Source organism: Ailuropoda melanoleuca, chromosome 2, assembly GCF_002007445.2.
Source record: "Ailuropoda melanoleuca isolate Jingjing chromosome 2, ASM200744v2, whole genome shotgun sequence".
Lineage (NCBI taxonomy): Eukaryota > Metazoa > Chordata > Mammalia > Carnivora > Ursidae > Ailuropoda > Ailuropoda melanoleuca.
Genome location: NC_048219.1, coordinates 139,962,948 through 139,983,056, shown reverse-complemented (window position 1 = coordinate 139,983,056; position 20,109 = coordinate 139,962,948). Strand labels below are relative to the sequence as shown.

General features: G+C 36.8%; 1 protein-coding gene across 4 annotated transcripts in view; it reads left to right on the top strand.

Moving 5' to 3' along the window:
• The window catches only part of METTL8 (methyltransferase like 8), an 83,320-nt gene that overhangs the window by 50,279 nt on the left and 12,932 nt on the right, over positions 1–20,109 (top strand). For 2 of the 4 annotated variants that reach the window (XM_034654728.1, XM_034654727.1), the window contains 4 exons: positions 4,938–5,029; positions 13,591–13,671; positions 14,832–15,199; positions 17,336–17,385. In XM_034654728.1, coding sequence (XP_034510619.1) covers positions 4,938–5,029; positions 13,591–13,671; positions 14,832–15,199; positions 17,336–17,385 — 591 coding nt within the window. The remainder of the gene's footprint in view (positions 1–4,937; positions 5,030–13,590; positions 13,672–14,831; positions 15,200–17,335; positions 17,386–20,109) is intronic. The other 2 variants (XM_019804512.2, XM_011230648.3) reach the window with 2 other exon arrangements.

The following is a 20,109-nucleotide window of genomic DNA, read 5'->3' as shown; positions in this document are numbered from 1 at the left end:
ACTACTATAAAATTATAGGACAAATTCTACAAACCATGTTATAAAAATTTCTTGCTCAAAAATCCTGTCTTTTATTTTTGAGATTTCTTTTTCTCAAATTCAAGTTTTCAGGAAAAATATTAAGTATATTTTATATTTTCTACTCAATTCTCTTTTTTTAAGAAAACATATCTTCTTTTTTATTATATGGATTGCTGAATTTTCTCTTAAGGATGATATAAAGCTTTAATGACAGTTGTTAATATATAGTTTTTTTTAAGTCACCTCTAGTTGAAGGGCACCAGGGTGGCTCAGTTGGTTAAGTGTCCCACTCTTGATTTGGCTCAGGTCATGATCTCAGGGTTGTGAAGTCAAGGCCCGCATTGGGCTCCATGCTGGGCATAAAGCCTGCTTAATATTCTCTCTCTCCCTCTGCCCCTCTACCCACCCACCAAAAAAAAATTACCTCTAGTTGAAGCAGCTTTATAATATTAAGGAAATTTTAAGACCGTTATCTCTTAATTCCACCATTCTAACATACTTGTTTTTATTTTACCCAATGTCTCTATAGTTTTATTTAGTTGTGATTATAATACATATACAATTTTTGGATCTGCTGTTTTAACCTCACGTTTCATAAACACTTTTCCATGTTGGCACATAAGCTTCATATTTATCATTTTAAATATCTGCATAATATTCCTTTAAGTTACCGTAATTTTTTCCTTACCCTATCACTGAGATTATTTCCAATTTTTTGCTATTATATTTGGTATTCTAGTGATTATCATTTTACAGGTACTTCTCTATATAGAATTTCTCTGTTCTTTTGAGTTACTTTGTTATACTAATTCCCGGAAGCACAACTCATAGGTCAAATAGTATGAACCATTTTTTTTCCTTTGGTGGTAATGGCAGTGGTTGTTAAATACCTGATTATTTCAGTTCGTTAGTTATTTGTCTCTATGCTTAAATTCTATTGAAATTGTATTTATTACTTACAAACCCGAATGGTTCTTATTGCTGTCTGTTGGGTTTTTGTATATGTGAATCAGACTCTTCTAATATAAAGAAATGCCATAAAGCAGCAGGTCTAAAGGAAGTCTCCATAAATATAGTAGGAATGTTTTATAGGTTTCTGTAGGGATTCTGTAACTATACAGTGGAAAATCTGTTCTGCAGGGGCTTAAGGTATAATATTCCCCTCACTTAGCAGTTAAGAAAATGAAGCAACATAAAGAACAGTGTACGGAAGTGAGAGCAATTTAAGAAATAACTAAATCTATTAAATACTAAGGAAGAAGCAAGTTTAACAGTTTAAAACAAATGCGTAAGCTAACGGCCATATATATATATGCTTAATGTCTCAAAGCTTGGTGTTTTTTTTTACAGGGAAATGGATTGTTCTATTTTCTTTCTTATATGCTGTAGAAATTTATAGATGAGAAACTTGTACCCAGCCTTAGTAATCCTATTTTTTCAATAAATTACTTGTTGCCTTTAATATCATAACTATCATTTAATAACACTCTGTATGTATTTATATATACAGAGTATAAAATATAATTGCCAGCTCCAAGTTATGTATGTGATTGCTCACATATATTAAAATAAGTCAAAACAAAAATCTGGGTTTTTTTTTTTAAGATTTTATTTATTTGAGAGAGAGAGAGCATGAGCCGGGGTGGGGGGGGGGACAGAGGGAGAAGCAGACTCCCCACTGAGCAGGGAGCCTGACAGATACAGGGCTCCATCCCAGGACCCTGAGATCATGACCTGAGCCAAAGGCAGCCACTTGACTGAGCCACCAGGTACCCCCAAAAATCTGTTCTCATTAAAGCAAGTGGACAAAGCTGCTTAATAATTATTTGGGCTGTGAATGATTTTTACTTGAAATAATGGTAGTTAAATTTTCATCTTTGGAACTCTGATTTTTTAACATTATCATTTACTTTTCCTGAAATTTCAATATATCAGTTTTGATCCTTCTTAAAGGAAAGCAGTTTCCTATCTTTAGGTGGTGTATTTATAGCCAGGTCACTGGAATATACCCTCTCATATCTGATTGCATAAACATGACTTAAAAGAGTACCAAGCTTATCATCATTCCACCCAAAGCAACTCCTTATTCTGTCTTGGTTACCCCCCTGCCACACACACACACACACACACACACACACACACACGCACACACACACACACACACACACTGTCCCTTGGTACTCTGTTTTAAGACCTTAGAATCATTCTTGACTCTATTCTTCTTTATCTCCCAGCAGCTAGGTCACAGATACTGGTCACAGAAACCAGTTTTTGTCACAGTGGCTCCCCCTCTGCTCTGCCTTTCTGTTTGCAGTCACCACCACCTTGGTCCTGGGATTCCTTACTCCTAGACCACTGCAACAGACTTTTCATTTGTCTCCCTTCCACCAATCCTTCCCCACTTCATTTTATCTTATACATTACTAAACTATTCACACTTAAGATCTTTGGAATCTGACCATTACGCAGCTGCCAGCTTCATAATGAAACGTATAAATTGCCCCAACTCCCTTCCCCCTAACCTGAGCCCAAACTCACCTCCTTCTCAAGGCTTCCTATTTGCCCCAGCTGTCGTTAATTGGCTACATTTACATACAATAGATGCTCACCAAGTGGGCTACATTGTATTATAATTTACATATTATCATTGATGATATCAATGTATTATTATTACATTGTTAATCTGCCTGTATCAGGAGCATATAAACCCCATTATGGCCAAGGATTAAGTCTTAAATCTCTCAGTATCCCCCACTGTCTTAGTAGACAGTAATAGACTACTGGTCAAGAGGATGGACTTTGAAGTGAGACAAAACTGGGTTTGAATTCTGGCTCTGTCACTTAATGGCTATATGACCTTGAATAAGTTCCTAAATTTCTGTTTCCTCTTATGCAAAATGAGAATGATTATAAACCCCTCATAGGGTTTTTCAAAGGATTAAATAAGACATATATGTATGTGCACAATGCCTACCAATATAATCAATAATAATAGTAATTATCATAATAATTATGATCATACTAAGTGCTCAGTTAATGTTTGTCAACCACCATTATGATACATGTCAAGAATTTGATATTTCACCCTCTTTTCATCAGTGAGATAGCTACACGTATATGATAATAATGTGAGAGATTTTTCTTACAGTTATCAGTAGGCTACATGGAGCTTGAATTTTGGATATGTGGCTTCTTTGTTGTTTAGAAAATGGTTTATTCAGGAAATTACATCACTCATTTATAACCTTACCTATTGCAAAAAAGGAAATACAAATTTTGTAAGAACAAACCCCCAAAACCCCCACCTTTTTTGTATGAAGATGTTGCTTCTATTCCGTGAAGACATTTTAGCAGCAGAAAATAATATCGTCTCACATAGGAAGTATAAATTTTGAAACTGAAAATACTTATAGAAAGTGCCAGATCTTGGAAAGTTGACCTTCTTATATACTATATCAACTATTCTGTTATTTAAATGTTAAAGAATCCATTTACAGAAATTAAGGGAACCAGTAAGATAAATCTAAAGTTACTTAAAAGACTGGGGGTACCAAAAACAAATAATCCAGTCAAGGAATGGACAGAAGACATGAGCAGACAATTCTCCAAAGAAGACATACAAATGGCTAACAGACACATGAAAAAATGTTCAACATCACTAGCCATCAGGGAAATACAAATCAAAACCACAATGAGGCACCACCTTACACCATCAGAATGGCCAAAATTAACAAGACAGGGAACAACAAATGTTGGTGAGGATGTGGAGGAAAGGGGAACCCTCTTCTTACACTGTTGGTGGAAATGCAAGCTGGTATAGCCACTCTGGAAAACAGTATGGAGGTTCCTCAAGGCATTAAAAATAGAGCTACCCTATGACCCAGCAATTGCATTACTAGGTATTTATCCCAAAGATACAGATGTAGTGAAAAGAAGGAGCACATGCACCCCAATGTTCATAGCAGCAATGTCCACAATAGCCAAACTGTGAACGGAGCTGAGATGTCCTTCAACAGATGAACGGATAAAGAAGATGTGGTTCGTATATACAATGGAATATTACTCAGCCATCAGAAAGGCTGAATACCCACCATTTGCGTGACATGGATGAAACTGGAGGGGATTATACTAAGTGAAATAAGTCAAGCAGAGAAGGACAATTATCATATGGTTTCACTCATGTGAAACATAAGGAATAGAACAGAGGACCACAGGAGAAGGGAGGGAAAATTGAATGGGAAGAAATCAGAGAGGGAGACAAAACCATGAGAGACTCTGGACTATGGGAACCAAACTGAGGGTTACAGAAGGGGGTGGGATGGGGTAACAGGGTGATGGGTATTAAGGAGGGCACCTGTGGTGATAAGCACTGGGTGTTACACGCAACTAATGAATTGTTGAACACCACATCAAAAACTAATAATGTACTATATGTTGGCTGACTAAACGTAATTTAAAAAATGAGGGTAAGTACAAAATATTTTAAAACATATCTCTTTGATAGTAAAGCATTAGAATATAAGTATTATAAAAGATTAAAAAACTACTAAAGAATGCCATATTCATAAATGAACAAAAAGGCAAATAAATTTAGCCTTAGAGTAAAATACACCAAACCATACTAGCACCCAAATAATCATGCGCCATAGTGCTCCTGAGACATGACTTAAGCAGTTATTTCCAAAAGGTGGTTGGGGCTTGCCACACAGCCACATTTTAACAGAAGAACTGTAGGAGTTCCAGGGTTGTACCAGCACTATCAGAAGAAACATCTAACACAAAATATAGTCATTCAACATGGAATTAGTTTGTATCATTTGCCTTTGATTATTTTAGAATGAAAGATGTATCCCTTGTCACCCTTCTTCTGCCTTCAATTATGAAGCAGGTTTTACAACCTTTTCATTTTTTGATAGGGATCACATGCAATGGTCTGAAGAAGAAAAAGCAGCAGCCAGAAAAAAAGTAGAGGAAAACTCAGCTGTGCGAGTCCTTCTGGAAGAACAAGGTAGGCAACTGCATGTTGTAGCTCCTGGAGGCTGGTTTTTCTGTTCAGCCTTCCACTGATTCAGTTCACATGTTCTCCTCCTAATTGTGTCATTGCTCTGGAGAGTTTTTGGCTTCTACCCATGCCAATCCACTTGCTCCATTTGGGAGAATTCCATTATTCTAGTGTAGTGGGACCAAAGTTAGTGAAATTAATTATGGATTGACTCTTTAGTTGCCGTTTTGGTAACCATAGTATTACCTTTTTCTGGGAGATACACATAAGGAAATTTTAAAATTTCCCTCTTGCTATACATCTTTTAGTCTGCTGTTGTGCATTGTATTTAACAGGAGTATTTAACAAATTCAGAAACTTTGAGCAAATATGGTAAAGTCATATCCAAATGTTATGGCCTTTTAGGCTAAACATCAAGTTTCATAAGGATTCAAGGTACTTTTCTTGGAGGCTTTTTGATATTGCAAGTTTAATTGAGGTAAGACCTTGTCAACCTTCAAAGCTGGCTTCTAAAAAAAATTGGCTAATGCTACTATCACAAAAACAGAAAATAACAACCGTTGGTGAAGATGTGGAGAAATCTTAGGTGCTGTGGAATTGGTAAAATTGTAAAATGGTGCGACCTCTATGGAAAACAGTATGGAAGTTCCTAAGAAAATTATAAATGGATCTACCATATGATTGAGAAATCCCACCTCGATATATAGCCAAAAGAATTGAAAACAGGGTCTTGAAGATATATTCATACACCTGTGTTCATAGCAACACTAGTCACAACAGGCAAAAGGTAGAAGCAACCCAGATGTCCATTGACAGATAAATAGATAAACAAAATGTGGCATATACACACAATGGAGTATTAGCCTTGAAGAGGAAGAAGATCCTGTCACATTCTATGACATGGATGAACCTTGAGAATATTATGCTAAATGAAATAAGCCAGTCACAAAAAAGGCAAAAACTATATGATTCCACTTATATGAGGTATCTAAAGTAGTCAGATTCATAGAAACAGAAAGTAGAATGGTGGTTACCAGGGGCTGGGGGGAAGAGGAAACACAGAGTTGTTGTTTAACAGATACAGAGTTTCAGATTTGCAAGATGAAAAAGCTGTGGACATCTGTTTCATAACCAAGTGAGTATACATAACACTACTGGACTGTATACTAAAAAATGGTTAAGATGGCAAATTTTATGTTGTGTATTTCTTTTTTTTTTTTTTTTTTTTTAAGTTTTTTTTTTTTTATCTGACAGAGTNTTTATTTATTTATCTGACAGAGATAGAGACAGCCAGCGAGAGAGGGAACACAAGCAGGGGGAGTGGGAGAGGAAGAAGCAGGCTCACAGCAGAGGAGTCTGATGTGGGGCTCGATCCCAGAACGCCGGGATCATGCCCTGAGCCGAAGGCAGACGCTTAACCGTCTGTGCCACCCGGGTGCCCCTATGTTGTGTATTTCTTACCACATTTTTTTTTTAAAGAACACTAAAAAAAATTTGGTCTGTGTCCTCACTGCCATAGCTAGGAACCCATATACACTTTGACCAACACATGTACTCTCGAGATAAGCTTTTCTACCTTGTTTTTCTTAAAATGATTTCCCCCTTAAAACATGTTGGTTCTTTTTTCTTTAAAAAAAAAAAAAGTTTATTGAAGTACCAAACATACACAGAAATTTTCACAACTTCTAAATGAATTGTCACAAAACTCAATGAATTGTCCCGACATCCACATCAAGAAACAATATTACCATTAACCCAGAAACTTCCTCATTTTCTGTCCCAACAACAATACTTCCCCCAACCCCTCTGACCCCACAAAAAGCAACTATTATTCTGGCTTCTAATACCCTAGATTGATTTTACCAGAACAGCTTGGTTCTGGTCATCATGATTTCTTGATCACTGTTGGAGCAGTATCAGTGTACCTATTAGAGCGAGTGTCCAGAAACTATGGCCAGGACCCAAATCCAGCCTACTGCCTGTTTTTATAAATAAAGTTTCATTGGCACACAGACATACTCATTTGTTTACATATTGTCTGTGGCTGCTTTTGGGCTCTATCTATATAGTCGAGTAGTGATTAAAAGAGACTGTACATAACCCACAAAGACTACTTACTATCCGGCCCTTTACAGAAAATTTTGCCAACCCCTGCGATAGGATTTTATTTCCAGATTGATCCTATGTTCTGAAACTCCCCTGGGAAAGATGTTTGAATTCCTCTGTGCAAGCCAAGCATAGTGAAAATCACTAATCTCACTGATAAAGTTAACTATTATTCTAGTGACTTTAGTCTACATTTGTGGCTAAGGTTTGCAAGCAAAGGTAGCTGTGGACACTGAGCTAATGAGACAGCTCTCAGGCAGTGAAGGGGGCACTTCTGCCCTATCTTACCCTCTGCCACCATCGATGACTTACTTTATCCCCTGGCATTGTTTGCTCTTCATTAGAGCTAGTTCTCCTTCCTTATCCTAAGCATGAATGTGTCCTGCAGGGTGGACAGCAAAGACAAGCACCTGATCCGCAATGGAACCATTCTATTTTTATGAGCTCCAGCCATGCAGTTCCAGAGTGGGATATGGCCAGGGAGTGTTGGGGTTGGATTTGAGGGTGCATACCAGTGGCAGTTCTGCTTACAAATCAGCCAACATTGCATTCCTCTGCAGGAACTCTGTCACACTGTTTCTGAGGAAGTATAATTTTGCTTCTTTGCCAGCAGCTGCACAGACATATTTTCCACATTACTCAAGCTTCTGCTAGTGGCCACCTGGATGTGACAGAGAGCGTCAAGCCTAAACAGAATTAAAAGTTATCAGTCATCTTAATTCATTTCCGGGAAGTTAAAAATTATCTACAGTATATTTCCTGATATGAAAAACCAAGGATTTTTTTTTCATGCTCTCTTGAATATTTGTTTAGGACATAAATAGATGAGCAGTGCTGATAATGTTCCCTTAAAGTGCGCTGTACGAGGCTGCCTATTTTGGCCTATTTATGTTAACAATGAACTTGAGTGAAGCTAATGAGAAGGTTATTTTAGGGCCTTGGAAACCGCAGTAAAGGAAAATGACAGTTCCCACAGAACCATAGTGTGACTGAAATAGAAAGGTGGTGACTGGCCTCTCTCTACAGAAGCAGGAAAAGCAGGCTGGAGAGGACTGATGATACTGCTTTGAAGCATTTGGTTTGCTTATTAGCACGTCCAGTCACTTTCTAAGCAAGTTTTCTGGCTGCTGTGGAGACACAGAACTAAAGATTCCATTTTAAAATAGCTCAAGGTGAGGAAGGATTCTGCTGGGTCCCCACCCCGCCCTGGAGCACGACTTGGTGCAGTGGGCTTCACACAGGTCAGGGAACTGGCACAAGGAGAGGACCCCACCATGCGGTGACTGTGTCGTCACGTGTAAGTGAGGATGCAGAGAGCAGCAACTGAGGCTGCTGTGAGGATGGCAAAGAAAGGGAACTTTTGTCCTGAGGAACTATGTTGAGGGACAGGACGTTACAGCGAGAGTAAATACCTTCCCAGCCACCCTGCCGGCTCAGCCGGGGATCAGAGACCTGCTGGGCTGCAGACGCCCTAGGCGAGGCTTCCTGTTTGATAATTAGCATCTCTGATGAATACAGGTCAAGGTGAATGGATCGGTGAAAAAGCTCCACTCACAAACTTTGTGAAAACCCAAAGGAAGCTCTGACCCGGTTCTTTTTCTGTGCCTGTTAGTTAAACACCATCTCTTCTTATCCAGGAGAGTCCTAAGTCTTTGAAAGAGTGCATTTTCTCCCATCACAGAGCATTCCATTCGCAGACATTATACAGCATAAACACTGTCTGTTGATCTTATCTTACTAATTGTAATGCCACTGGGAGGAAATACTGGTTGTTCTGCCCTGCTGGCCTCCTCTCTAGCACACTTCTTTTGGTCTCTGTGTGTGTCACTCTCTCCTGTCACTCCCATTTCTCATTTCTCACCTATTGTCTCAGATGTTGTGAGAACTGAAGTCAGGAAACACCCTCACAGTTCTGAAAATAAGAGCTTAAGCATCACCAGTAGTACAGTCTTTTGCTGTGAGATGGTTGACATTTCATTTCTGTGATTAAAATGTATAACATCCAAGCTCTCGTTAGCAATTTTTCTTTCACTTAGATGCCCAGATTAATCATTTTAATTCCACATTTCCTTTTGGTAATTTCTTTTGCATTTTATGATAGCTCAAATTTCTTTTAAAAGCGGGTTAATTCAGAGAAATAAGGAAAATACATTTGGCAGTTTTTGAGTTAACATGATTATATTTTATAATTTCCTAAAAACATCTCCAGTGTGTTATATCTCAGCCGGTTATTTAGAAAATGTAATGGGTTTTTAAAACTTAATAATGAAAGCAGCTGTTATTTTTACTTTAAAATATTCTTGCGAATAATTACCTACCTAGGGTGAGTTATCTATGTCCACCAAAGTGGTAAAAGAATTCCATTATACCTTACCTTGTGAATTCCTTTACCACTTCAAAGTGTCCTATGTAAAAAAAAAAAAAAGTCGTTGTAAGTTTTGTGCACTAATAAATCTAGAGTACTTGTTTTTAAGTAAGCTTTGGTTGTTTAAAATTTCATGCATTATTGTTAGAAATATACTTTTCACAGGGCACTTGGCTGGCTCAGTCAGTGGAGCATGCGACTCTTGATCTTGGAGTTGTAAGTTTGAGCCCCATGTTGGGTGTAGAGATTACTTAAAATCTTAAAATTATATACACAAACACACGCACACCCTTTTCGTAATAGTCTTATTTGTTTAAGGTTTTATTTAATTATTTACTTTAGAGAGAGATTGAGAGCGAGTGCATACACAAGAGTGAGGGAGGGAGGGAAGGGAAAGAATGTCAAACAGACTACACGCTCAGCCCTGGGCGGGGCGGGGGCACAACAGGGGGCTCCATCTCATGACCCTGAGATTATGACCCAAGCCAGAACCAAGAGTTGGTTGTTTAACCAGCTGAGCCACCCAGGTGCCCCAAGAGGTTTTTCTTAACTAGACAATGAACTTCTATCAGTGATACATGGAAATTTCCAACTTTGAGAGCGTAATTGGTGTGCAAAAATAACTCTAAATTGCTTTTTGTTACATTGTAATGGGATAATTTTTCATAATTAATATTAATCATATATATGGCAGATACATAAATGGTTTAATTCAATTTCTTAGTTGTGATATTCAGTGTGATTCAGGGTGAATTCTGAGTATTTAAGTATAGTTAGTATGTCACATTCTCTCTTCCCTCAGCAGTATTGAATTTAATAAGTGAATAATTGAGAATTTGCTTCATCTGTCTGTGGTTAAATATATTACTGCATCCCTTTACTGCCATTGGCATAGACCAATTAGCTCTGAATCCACAGCCTAGGAAAATGAAAGGAAAAAACTGCTTCTCCAAGAAAAATTGATCATTAATATACCTGTTTAGAAAATCAGGTGGTAAAAAAAAAAAATTAGTTGGTTGGGTCGCCTGGCTGGCTCAGTTGGATAGAGCATGTGACTCTTGATCACAGGGTCATGAATTTGAGCCTCATGTTGGGGGTAGACTTTACTTTAAAATAAGCAAATAAGTAAATAAATAAATAGAAAATCATTTGGACAAGATTAACACAGGGCAGATTTCTCCACACTGTATTTAACTTTATTGGCCTGAACTTGAGATGAGTTAACAGCAGGTCGAAACTAAATATTTCACTCATGGTCAGGAAAATAGCTCTTCCACTTCCCGTTATCACAGATACCTTTAAAGTTCAGGAAATCAACTCATATGCTGACGGTGTTTACCTTGTTTCATAACCATAATTGTGAGTTTGATTGAGCTTTTGTGGCATCTCAGAAGCTGTCACACCTTACTGGTAACTATGAGTTGCCAGCATTGATTGAGATAACTGCTGAATGCACAACTTAGAAAGCAAAGGACAAAAAAGGTCCAGCCCACTAGCCTTCACCCTAACCCATGCTAGGTGCTGTTTCTGTTTTGTTTCTATCCCACAAACCAATCTATTCTCACAGAACATTTTATGTTTCCATTGCTCATCATAATTTCATCGTAAAATCTTGCATAGTTTATATTTTATATAAATCAAATGGTGTTGAATTCTGTATTTCTGATCTGTTTTTATGAAGGTTCCCTCCAATTAGCATTATTTTTCAGTTTAATTATACTGACTATGTCACACTGGGGTTTTAATTTCTATTTGATGCTTCATAATGAGAGGAAAGTACAAAATCAGAAAAACTAGGTTATGTTCAGAGATATTTTGAAGGGGTCTACTATTGATTCAGTGTTAGGTTGGCAATGTAGTGTAATGATTAAGAGCATGAGCTTTATTTTTTTGAAGTTTGTTTTTTTTTTTTTTTAGTAATCTCTACACCCAGTGTGGGGTACAAACTCACAATCCCAAGATCAAGAGTCACATTTTTCTGACTAAGCCAGCCAGGCGCCCCAAGAACATGAGCTTTAAAGCCCAATAGACATGGTCTAGGTCCTGGCTTTAGCTAGCTGACCTTGGAAAATTTTTTGTCTCCTCTGACCTTGAATTTCTTTGTCTGTAAATTGGAATAATAATATGTCTGAGGTATTATTAGGATTAAATGGGGAAAAAAATCCAAGTAAAGCATTTGACATAGTACCTGGCACATAATAAACGCTCAATATGTGTTATTGTTATTATTCGTATAGTAATTTATGTTTGTTTTTTGTTTTTTTTCTCTTAATTCCTGAAGAATGGGAAATACTTGGAAAAGGCTTGGAGTGTACATATTAGCAGCCCTTGACCATGGTGTTCTCATAGTAATCAGATCCTTTCTAAAGATTGCATAATCTGGTTGAATAGAGATGCTTTATATATTTGGAACCTGAACCAGATTCCAGTCACCTTGCTGCACATTCACCTTCTTTATAAGCTGTAGAAATTAAAACGGTGGTAGCACAGCCTCATATTTAAGATAGCAATCTGATCCAAGATTTTGTTGTTTGTAGAACTGAAACTGTTCAGTGTTCTCCATAAATTCATGGGGTTTAATAAGAAAGTACATAGACTTCTTAGACATTGAACATAGAGATAACCTTATTCAACCCTCATCAAATGAGACTCCATAGGCAAGTTGAATGAAGCATTCAACTAAGATTCTGTTTTTGTGTGTAATATACAAATAAACGTTTATAAAAGAAAGAACTACCTAATAATCATTACATTATTATCGTCGCTCTAAATTTTCATCTGATTATTATAAATCAGTATAAAATAAATTTTAGAGTTACAATCAGTGTATAGACCAGTCTGTGTGAATGTTTTCTGTTAATACCATTATCCTTTAAATTTTAATTGCTACGGAAAATTGCTCTGCTTTGACCTGCGTGTCTTGCTTGGTCATTGCTATGTTGTTGAGTATTTAAGTTATTTCCTACTTCTTCCTATTTTATTTTTTTTTTTATTTTTTATTTTTATTTTTTTAAAGATTTTTTTATTTATTTATTCGACAGAGATAGAGACAGCCAGCGAGAGAGGAAACACAAGCGGGGGGAGTGGGAAAGGAAGAAGCAGGCTCACAGCAGAGAAGCCTGATGTGGGGCTCGATCCCACAACGCCGGGATCACGCCCTGAGCCGAAGGCAGATGCTTAACCGCTGTGCCACCCAGGCGCCCCTCTTCCTATTTTAAATAGCACTGCTATGAACATCTTTTCTTTCAAGTTGCGGTCCTGCTATTTATGCCCTTCCCCCCACTTAATTTCTAGGGAAATATTTCCACAAATTAATCGAGGTGTAATACTACATTCTAGTTAGTGATAGGTTCAAACTCACTTCACAGTAGCTTGGTATTGAAAACTCAGATACTAGAGATTTGACTAAATGTAATTCTTCTTAGGTGGTTGCTTTTTATTAAACAAAATTTTTTTTTTTACCAGCATAGAGTAACAGAGTTTTTAAGGTAAAAGGAAGAAGGTGTGAGAAGACCCTGGGGAAATTTGATAGTTTCCTAATTCCTCCTGAATCTGATTTCAGAATGTTGTTTTATTTTCTCACACAGTATATAACAGGTACACTCCAGTTCTTAAAAGTAGAGATAGAACTGTTTTAAAGATAATATATAACATTTTTAGATTAACCGTAAATGGCCTCCTTCCATTAGTGCAGATGTGAGCATGTTTTGTACTTCAACTTCACATAATTCTTTTGTTACAGAGATCTACTTTCATTTCTCAGACCTTAAATACAGAAGGGAGTTTCTGTCTTTATAGCAGTGCTGCTGCCAGATACGATTCAGCCTTGATGGGAAGGAAGTCTTGTGGCCAGATGGGTGGAGATCCATGTACAAGGCCATAAAGATAAAAACGGAAAGAAAAGGAAAACTATACAAGATTCTATAAGAAAAATGAACCTGACTTCAGGCAACTGCTTGATCCGAGGATTGGGATTTCTTTAAAATTATGAAAGAAATGAGTCCATTGTTTTTATTTGTAATTTAATTTATTTGGAGAGTAGTTATTTCATACAGATCAAAATTCAAATAATTCTTTTACAAACCCTGGCCCCCAGCCACCGAGTTCCCCTTCCTAGAGGCAGCTGGTATTACTGATTATGTGATTTTCCTTCCAGAAGTATTCTGCACATATACAAGTAAGTATATGTATACATGCATTATGTTTCTGTATATGCACACGTGTTCTTTATCTTCTTTTTTTTCCTAGCAGATGATTGTGTCATAGACATACTATTCTACACTTTGCTTTTTAACCCATCATTAAATCTTGAAATTATATCAATGGAAGGCCTTTTTTATTCTTTGAAAGCACTTTAAAAATGTCATGTGTCTATATTGGATGAGAATAATTCTTAACCCAGGGATTGGGCCTGGTGCATAGTAGTGACCAAGAAATGTTTGTTGAGTGAAGGAGTGAGTGAATTAATTATTTTATTAATTTAAGGTACAATAAAAAGAGGCAGAAAACTAAGAATTGTCTGAAGTTCTGAGACTGTTGACCTAACCCTGACCCTGGGACCAGGGAAATCTAAGGGACATCATAAAATGCAAATGTCTTTTAAAAAGGCATATTTCTTTAAGGCTTCATACTAGGAAATGTCAGTAGGAAGAGATTCCTCTGGAAGTAGGGGAAGAATGGGATGGCCCCTAGATTCCAGGAGTCCTGGCTCTGTTGTGACAGGGCTCCAGGACCTGGAACAAGTGGGTTCATAGCTCTGTGCTTTTCATTGTTCAAATGCAAAACAAGGGAGTTGGAATAGATTATTTCAAAGGGCAGTTCTGGCTCTAAGTTTATGTCATTTATAATTCTGCAGTTTCCTCTCTGATTATCAATTTGCATAAGATATTCGTCGTGTTGAAACTGCATTTATAGAGAAATTTAAAAATGAGGTGTCCTTTCCTTAAGATGATAAAGAGCCCTACAGGTTATTGGTGAAAATGTGATTATTAAGAATCCAAGATTTAGACTATAGAAAGTAATTTGCAATGATTATATTCCTCACAAAAATTTATTGGCCAAACGATTAAGGCAGAAGCAGATTTATGGGGATAGGACCTAATACCCCACACATTAACACATTTTGAGAGAATCAGTACTCTAGTTTTAACCTGTAAGAGGAAAAAAAATCAGATTAATAAAAACTCTAATATTAAAATTATTCAATAATAAATGTAATTGTTATAAATGATAACGTCTGTAATATATTTAATAGTATCAAATATAGTTATTAAAATAGTAACTAATAGTAAACATAACTCATAGTAAAATAAATCTTTTTTTCCCTCTTTATTTTAGTTAAGTATGAGGATGAAGCTAGTAAATATTGGGACACATTTTATAAGATTCATAAGAATAAGTTTTTCAAGGATCGTAACTGGCTGTTGAGGGAATTTCCTGAAATTATTCCAGTTGATCAGAAAACTGAACAGAAGTTGCGAGAATTATCCTGGGATCATGCAAAAACTAGTGCTGCAGATGGTTTCTCAAGAATGCACCGCCCTACCATGCCTCAAGAAAAAAATCATGAGGAAAGGTGTGGTTCCTCAGATAGTCAAAGCAAAGCAGCATTGCATTTTTCCAACCTAGACTCTAAAGAACACAGAAAAGGACCTCTGAAGACAGAATTGTTTCCTGGTAGCAACGCCACTTTCAGAATCCTAGAGGTACTGTCCAGCCGGGGCGAAGATGGGAGGTGGCAAATAACTTTGAAATGTATATTCTATATGTCTTTATTAATAATCCAGATTTTTTTAGGGGAAAAATGATCAAATCTAACTAAATAAGTGTTCAGCATACTTCTGTGCATTAAAAATATTTAAGGGACTCATGTCTATCATCAGGTTCTAAGTTTGGATTTTAATTTTTTTTTTCATTTGTTTTCATTTTTAACTTGAAGGCAGTTTTAAATACCAATAAAGTTTTGGCCTTAATTGCTATCTCTTTCTGTTATTAACCCTTTTTAAGTGAAATAGAAATAAGTGAGATATATAATTAGCTGTAATCCAGTATAGACCTTGACTTTCTATTTTTAAAAATAAATCTCTTCCTTCTGGTTATAAAGGTAATATATATTGATTAGAGAGTTTGCTAAAGAGTAGATAAAATTATCTACCATCCCACATACAAGGGAGTTAACCACACTTAACATTTTACTGACTTTTCTCCTTTTGTTTATACTATTTTATACAGTTGAGCTATACTGTACCTGTATTTTGGAGTTTTGCTTTGTTTCTATTTAACATTATAACATAAGCAACCAAAGCAGTTTTTTCTAACTCAAAAATTCTCTATAAATATTTTCATGGCTGCAAAATGTTTTTCTATGGAAAGTACTTTAATCTGCTTATCTGTTTTTACAATACTAGGCATTTAAATTGTTTTCATGTTTTCTACAGAAAATATCTTTGGGTATAGATTTTTCTGTATTTCCTTTTATTATCTTGGGTTAGATTTACTGGCTCATAATTTATTTTAAAAATTTAATGCCCTTAAATATATTGCCAAAGCACTTTCTAAGAAGTTGTATTAATACCAATTCATGGCATTGTATGTCTGTTTCATCATACCCTCATGGGATAGAATATTCATATTTTTAGGGGCACCTGGGTGGCTCAATTGGTTAGGCGTCCACCTTCAGCTCAGGTCATGATCCCAGGGCTCTGGGATTGAGTCCCGTGTTGGGCTCCCTCCTCAGCAGGGAGTCTGCTTCTCCCTTTCCCTCTGCCCTTCACCCCTACTCTTGCTCTCTCCCTCTCTCTCTCTCAAATAAATAAATAAATAAGATATTTTTTAAAAAATTCTTATTTTAAGTGCTTTCCTCTTTGACAGATGAACATTGTACCTCGTTTTGATTTGCATTTCTTTGATTGTTAACTAGGTCACATAGTTCTTCAAATGTTTAGGAGCTATTTGCACTTCTTTTGTATTCTATTTATTTTCTTTGCTTATTTATCTTTTATTTTTTTAAGCAAACTCTACCATTCTACTGTATTTATTACCAATTTTTTTTACAGTGTGTTGGTCACCATTTAATTTGGTTTGAGTTTTGTTGTGAAAAAATTTTAAATGTTTTCATAGTTAAATTTGTCATTATTATTCTTGTGACTTACTCCATTGCTTTTGAGTTTATTTTTATTTCTTTTTTTTTAAGATTTTATTTATTTACTTGACAGAGAGAGACAGCCAGCGAGAGAGGGAACACAAGCAGGGGGAGTGGGAGAGGCAGAAGCAGGCTCCCAGCATAGGAGCCTGATGTGGGGCTCCATCCCAGAAGGCCGGGATCACACCCTGAGCCAAAGGCAGAGGCTTAATGACTGAGCCACCCAGGTGCCCCATGAGCCACCCAGGTGCCCCATGAGCTACCCAGGCGCCCTTGCTTTTGAATTTAGAAAACCTTCGGACACCTATAGGGAACCTGGGTGGCTCAGTTGGTTAAGCGTTTGTTTCAGCTCAGGTCATGATTCCAGGGTTCTGGGATCGAGCCCTACATTGGCCTCCCTGCTCAGTGTCAAGCCTGGTTTCCCCTCTCCTGCTCCCCCTGCTTGTGCTCTCTTTCTCTGTCAAATAAATAAAATCTTTAAAGAAAGAGAGAAAGGGAGAGAGGGTGAGAGGTTGGGAGGGAGGGAGGGAGGGAGGAAGGAAAGAAGGAAGGAAGGGAGGAAGGAAGGAAGGAAGGAAACCATCCAACACAGAGATCCAAGTACATTTTTTCCTAGTTTTTGAAAATAAAACAATCTAACATTGGTGAGGAAAATTTAACCTGGTTTTCATGATATTTGTTTATTCTTTTGATTTCTTAGGTTGGCTGTGGAGCTGGAAATAGTGTTTTTCCAATTTTGAACACTTTACAGTGAGTTTTAAAGTTTTCTCTTGCAAAATTTTACATATATATGGGGCGTTGAGAAATTCTGGAAAAATGTCATGTATATGCCAGTAGTATTCTTGTTCGCATATAAACAATGACTTAAACAAATTTCAAAAGAATTGTCTTAGTCTTAGTGTCTAATTTTATGTGAATTAGGAATTACTCTGAAAAGAGTGTTATGGGTTGAAGTAATTTTTTAAGCTTGTGTGTGTGTGGATGAGAGAATAAGAAAAGAGCAAGAGATTTGACTCTTCCACTAAGCTGTGAATTGCTAAACTTCAGAGATCTGTTTGCTCCTCCAGGTATGGTGGTGCCATTTTACACAGAGAATTGAATTTAAAGCTTATACTTTAACCCTTATTTTATTTTGTCATCACTTCTGGGGCTACACCCAGTATAAGACCTCCCTTTGTCAAATGATTGTGTCTACTCTTGAAATTGTTTAGAGGTGACAGCAACTAACCCTAAGACAAAAAAGCAGACATAGATGGTAGGGACAGAGGTGTTCTCCTCTTCACTGCTTCACGTATATGTTGTGGTATTTCCATGATGAAGATGACACTCCTCACAAAGCTTTTTCTAGCACCTTTTACCTATGGCTGGTCTTTGTTGTTGTTTTTTTTTTTTTTTTTGTCTCCAAGTTTACACAATAGCTTTCACATTATTTTTCTATTATAAAATTGACATGAGCACATTGCAGAACATTTCCATTAGAGGAAAGGAGGGTGGGAATCACCCATCATCCCCATCATCCTAACATAGCTGCTGTCAGCATTTTTGTTTTAATTCCTCTCAGTCTTTTCTCTATGTGTATTTTACATTTTAATGATGCTATTTTTTTTAGCTTCTCCTTGTGAAAATGTAAAAGCATTCAGAAAGGTAAAGAGTAATACAGTGAATTCTCATATACCCACCACCTCAATTTAACAGTTAACACAATGCCAACATCATGACACTTTATTTTTAAATACTTATGATGTAGGTCCAAAAAAATATCAGTACATTCTTCATTACTATTCTAAACCTAACATAATAAATAGTAATTTCCTAATACCATTAGATTACCAGTTGAAGTGGCCAGGCAGAAGTGATGGTGGCAAATTTGCAGTTCTGAATCGCCTTTCTCTCTTTGTATTTATTTTCTTTGTATTCCCTCTTCCCCATTTCTGGGCCAGTATTTCCTGCTCTTTTATACCACATACCCAGTTTCCTTCACCCCAGTAATTTCTGAACTTACAGTATACATAAATTTACTACTTTGGCAATTGATAATGTGTTACTTTATGACTCATCGCAAGGTATTATTTAGCATATCATTTCTTTAAGTCTTGTCTCTCCAACCACTATTTATATTCCTTGAAGTAGAAAGCATATTTTACCCTAATCTGATTTTCCAGGTAGCCTAATAGTGTAATACAGATAGAGCTCAACATATATTGGCTAATGTCTCTGAATTCCCACTTGTTAGTTCTATTTTTCCCTCTTTACTTCTCCATCCAATGGATAGTTGCAAGCACTTACTTCCTCACTCCCTGATACTTCTTGGCTCTGTGTTGTTGTTGTTGTTGTTGTTTTAATCATTGTAGCTTGATAACCTAAGATAATTAATTCATCTTTAAAAGGCAACCAGTGATTATTAGCCTTCCAAAGGGAGAATTAGACTTTTTTCCCCACCTAAGAAATTATATTTTATTACTTTTGGAGAGTATAGGATTAATGTTTTACATTTTCTGAATATTTTACCATAATTAGACCTCTGGAATTGAGAGGTCATATCATTCTCCAAGGATCATTTAATGCTTAACCCCTGCCAAGAGAGTGCTTAATGGTGTGGTGGTAGTAGTGATATTTACACCTGCTTGCTGGGAGAAGGGCCAAGGCAGTCAGCTGATTTTACAGAAAAGCTCTGGAAAGTTATTGGGTGGTCACAAGACTTCAACTTGGGCTGCCGTTGCAGTGGGAATTCAATCCCAGAGGTCATGCTGCCGTCCTGGTAGGAAACATGGCAGATGGCACATGATTTCCTTTAGCTACTAGACTATTCTGTATCTTGTGGGTGTTTAGTAACCACTGCCCAAAGGTTGACTGCATTTTTTATAATCAGGTAGATGTGCTAGTATCCAGAGAAGCATTTTGGGTTATATGGAAGTTTTTATAGAACTGTGATAAGTTCTTAAGTTTTTAAGTTCCTAGACAACAGAGGCAGATCTTCCTATAATAATAATATGGTGGTAATAATAATAATAATGGCAATAGCAACAACAATTATAATGACTAACATTTATTAGGTGCTTACTCTGAGTTAGGCATCTTTCTGGAAACTTATATGAATCCCTTCAATCCTCACAATGACCTTAGATGCCATATTTATCTCTGCTTTATAGATGAGGAAATGGAGTTACAGAGAAATTAAGTAACTATTCCAAGATCCTCAACTGAGTGGTAGAGCCAGGATTCAAACCACAGGCAGTTTGGTTCCACCCTTGCCCTTAGCCATCCTATCACGTAGGGCTATATGCATCTGAGTGCTTCCTGAGAAAATTTTGAACACATGTTACCACCCAGCAAGTTAGGGGGTCACAAATATATGGATTTCGTAGGAAACGGTAGGGGTATCAGCTGCAGTAAGGCGCTGTTTTTTTATATAGGACAGATGAAAATGGCAAGCAGTGCAAGTCATAACCAAATCCTATTCATCATATTTTAACT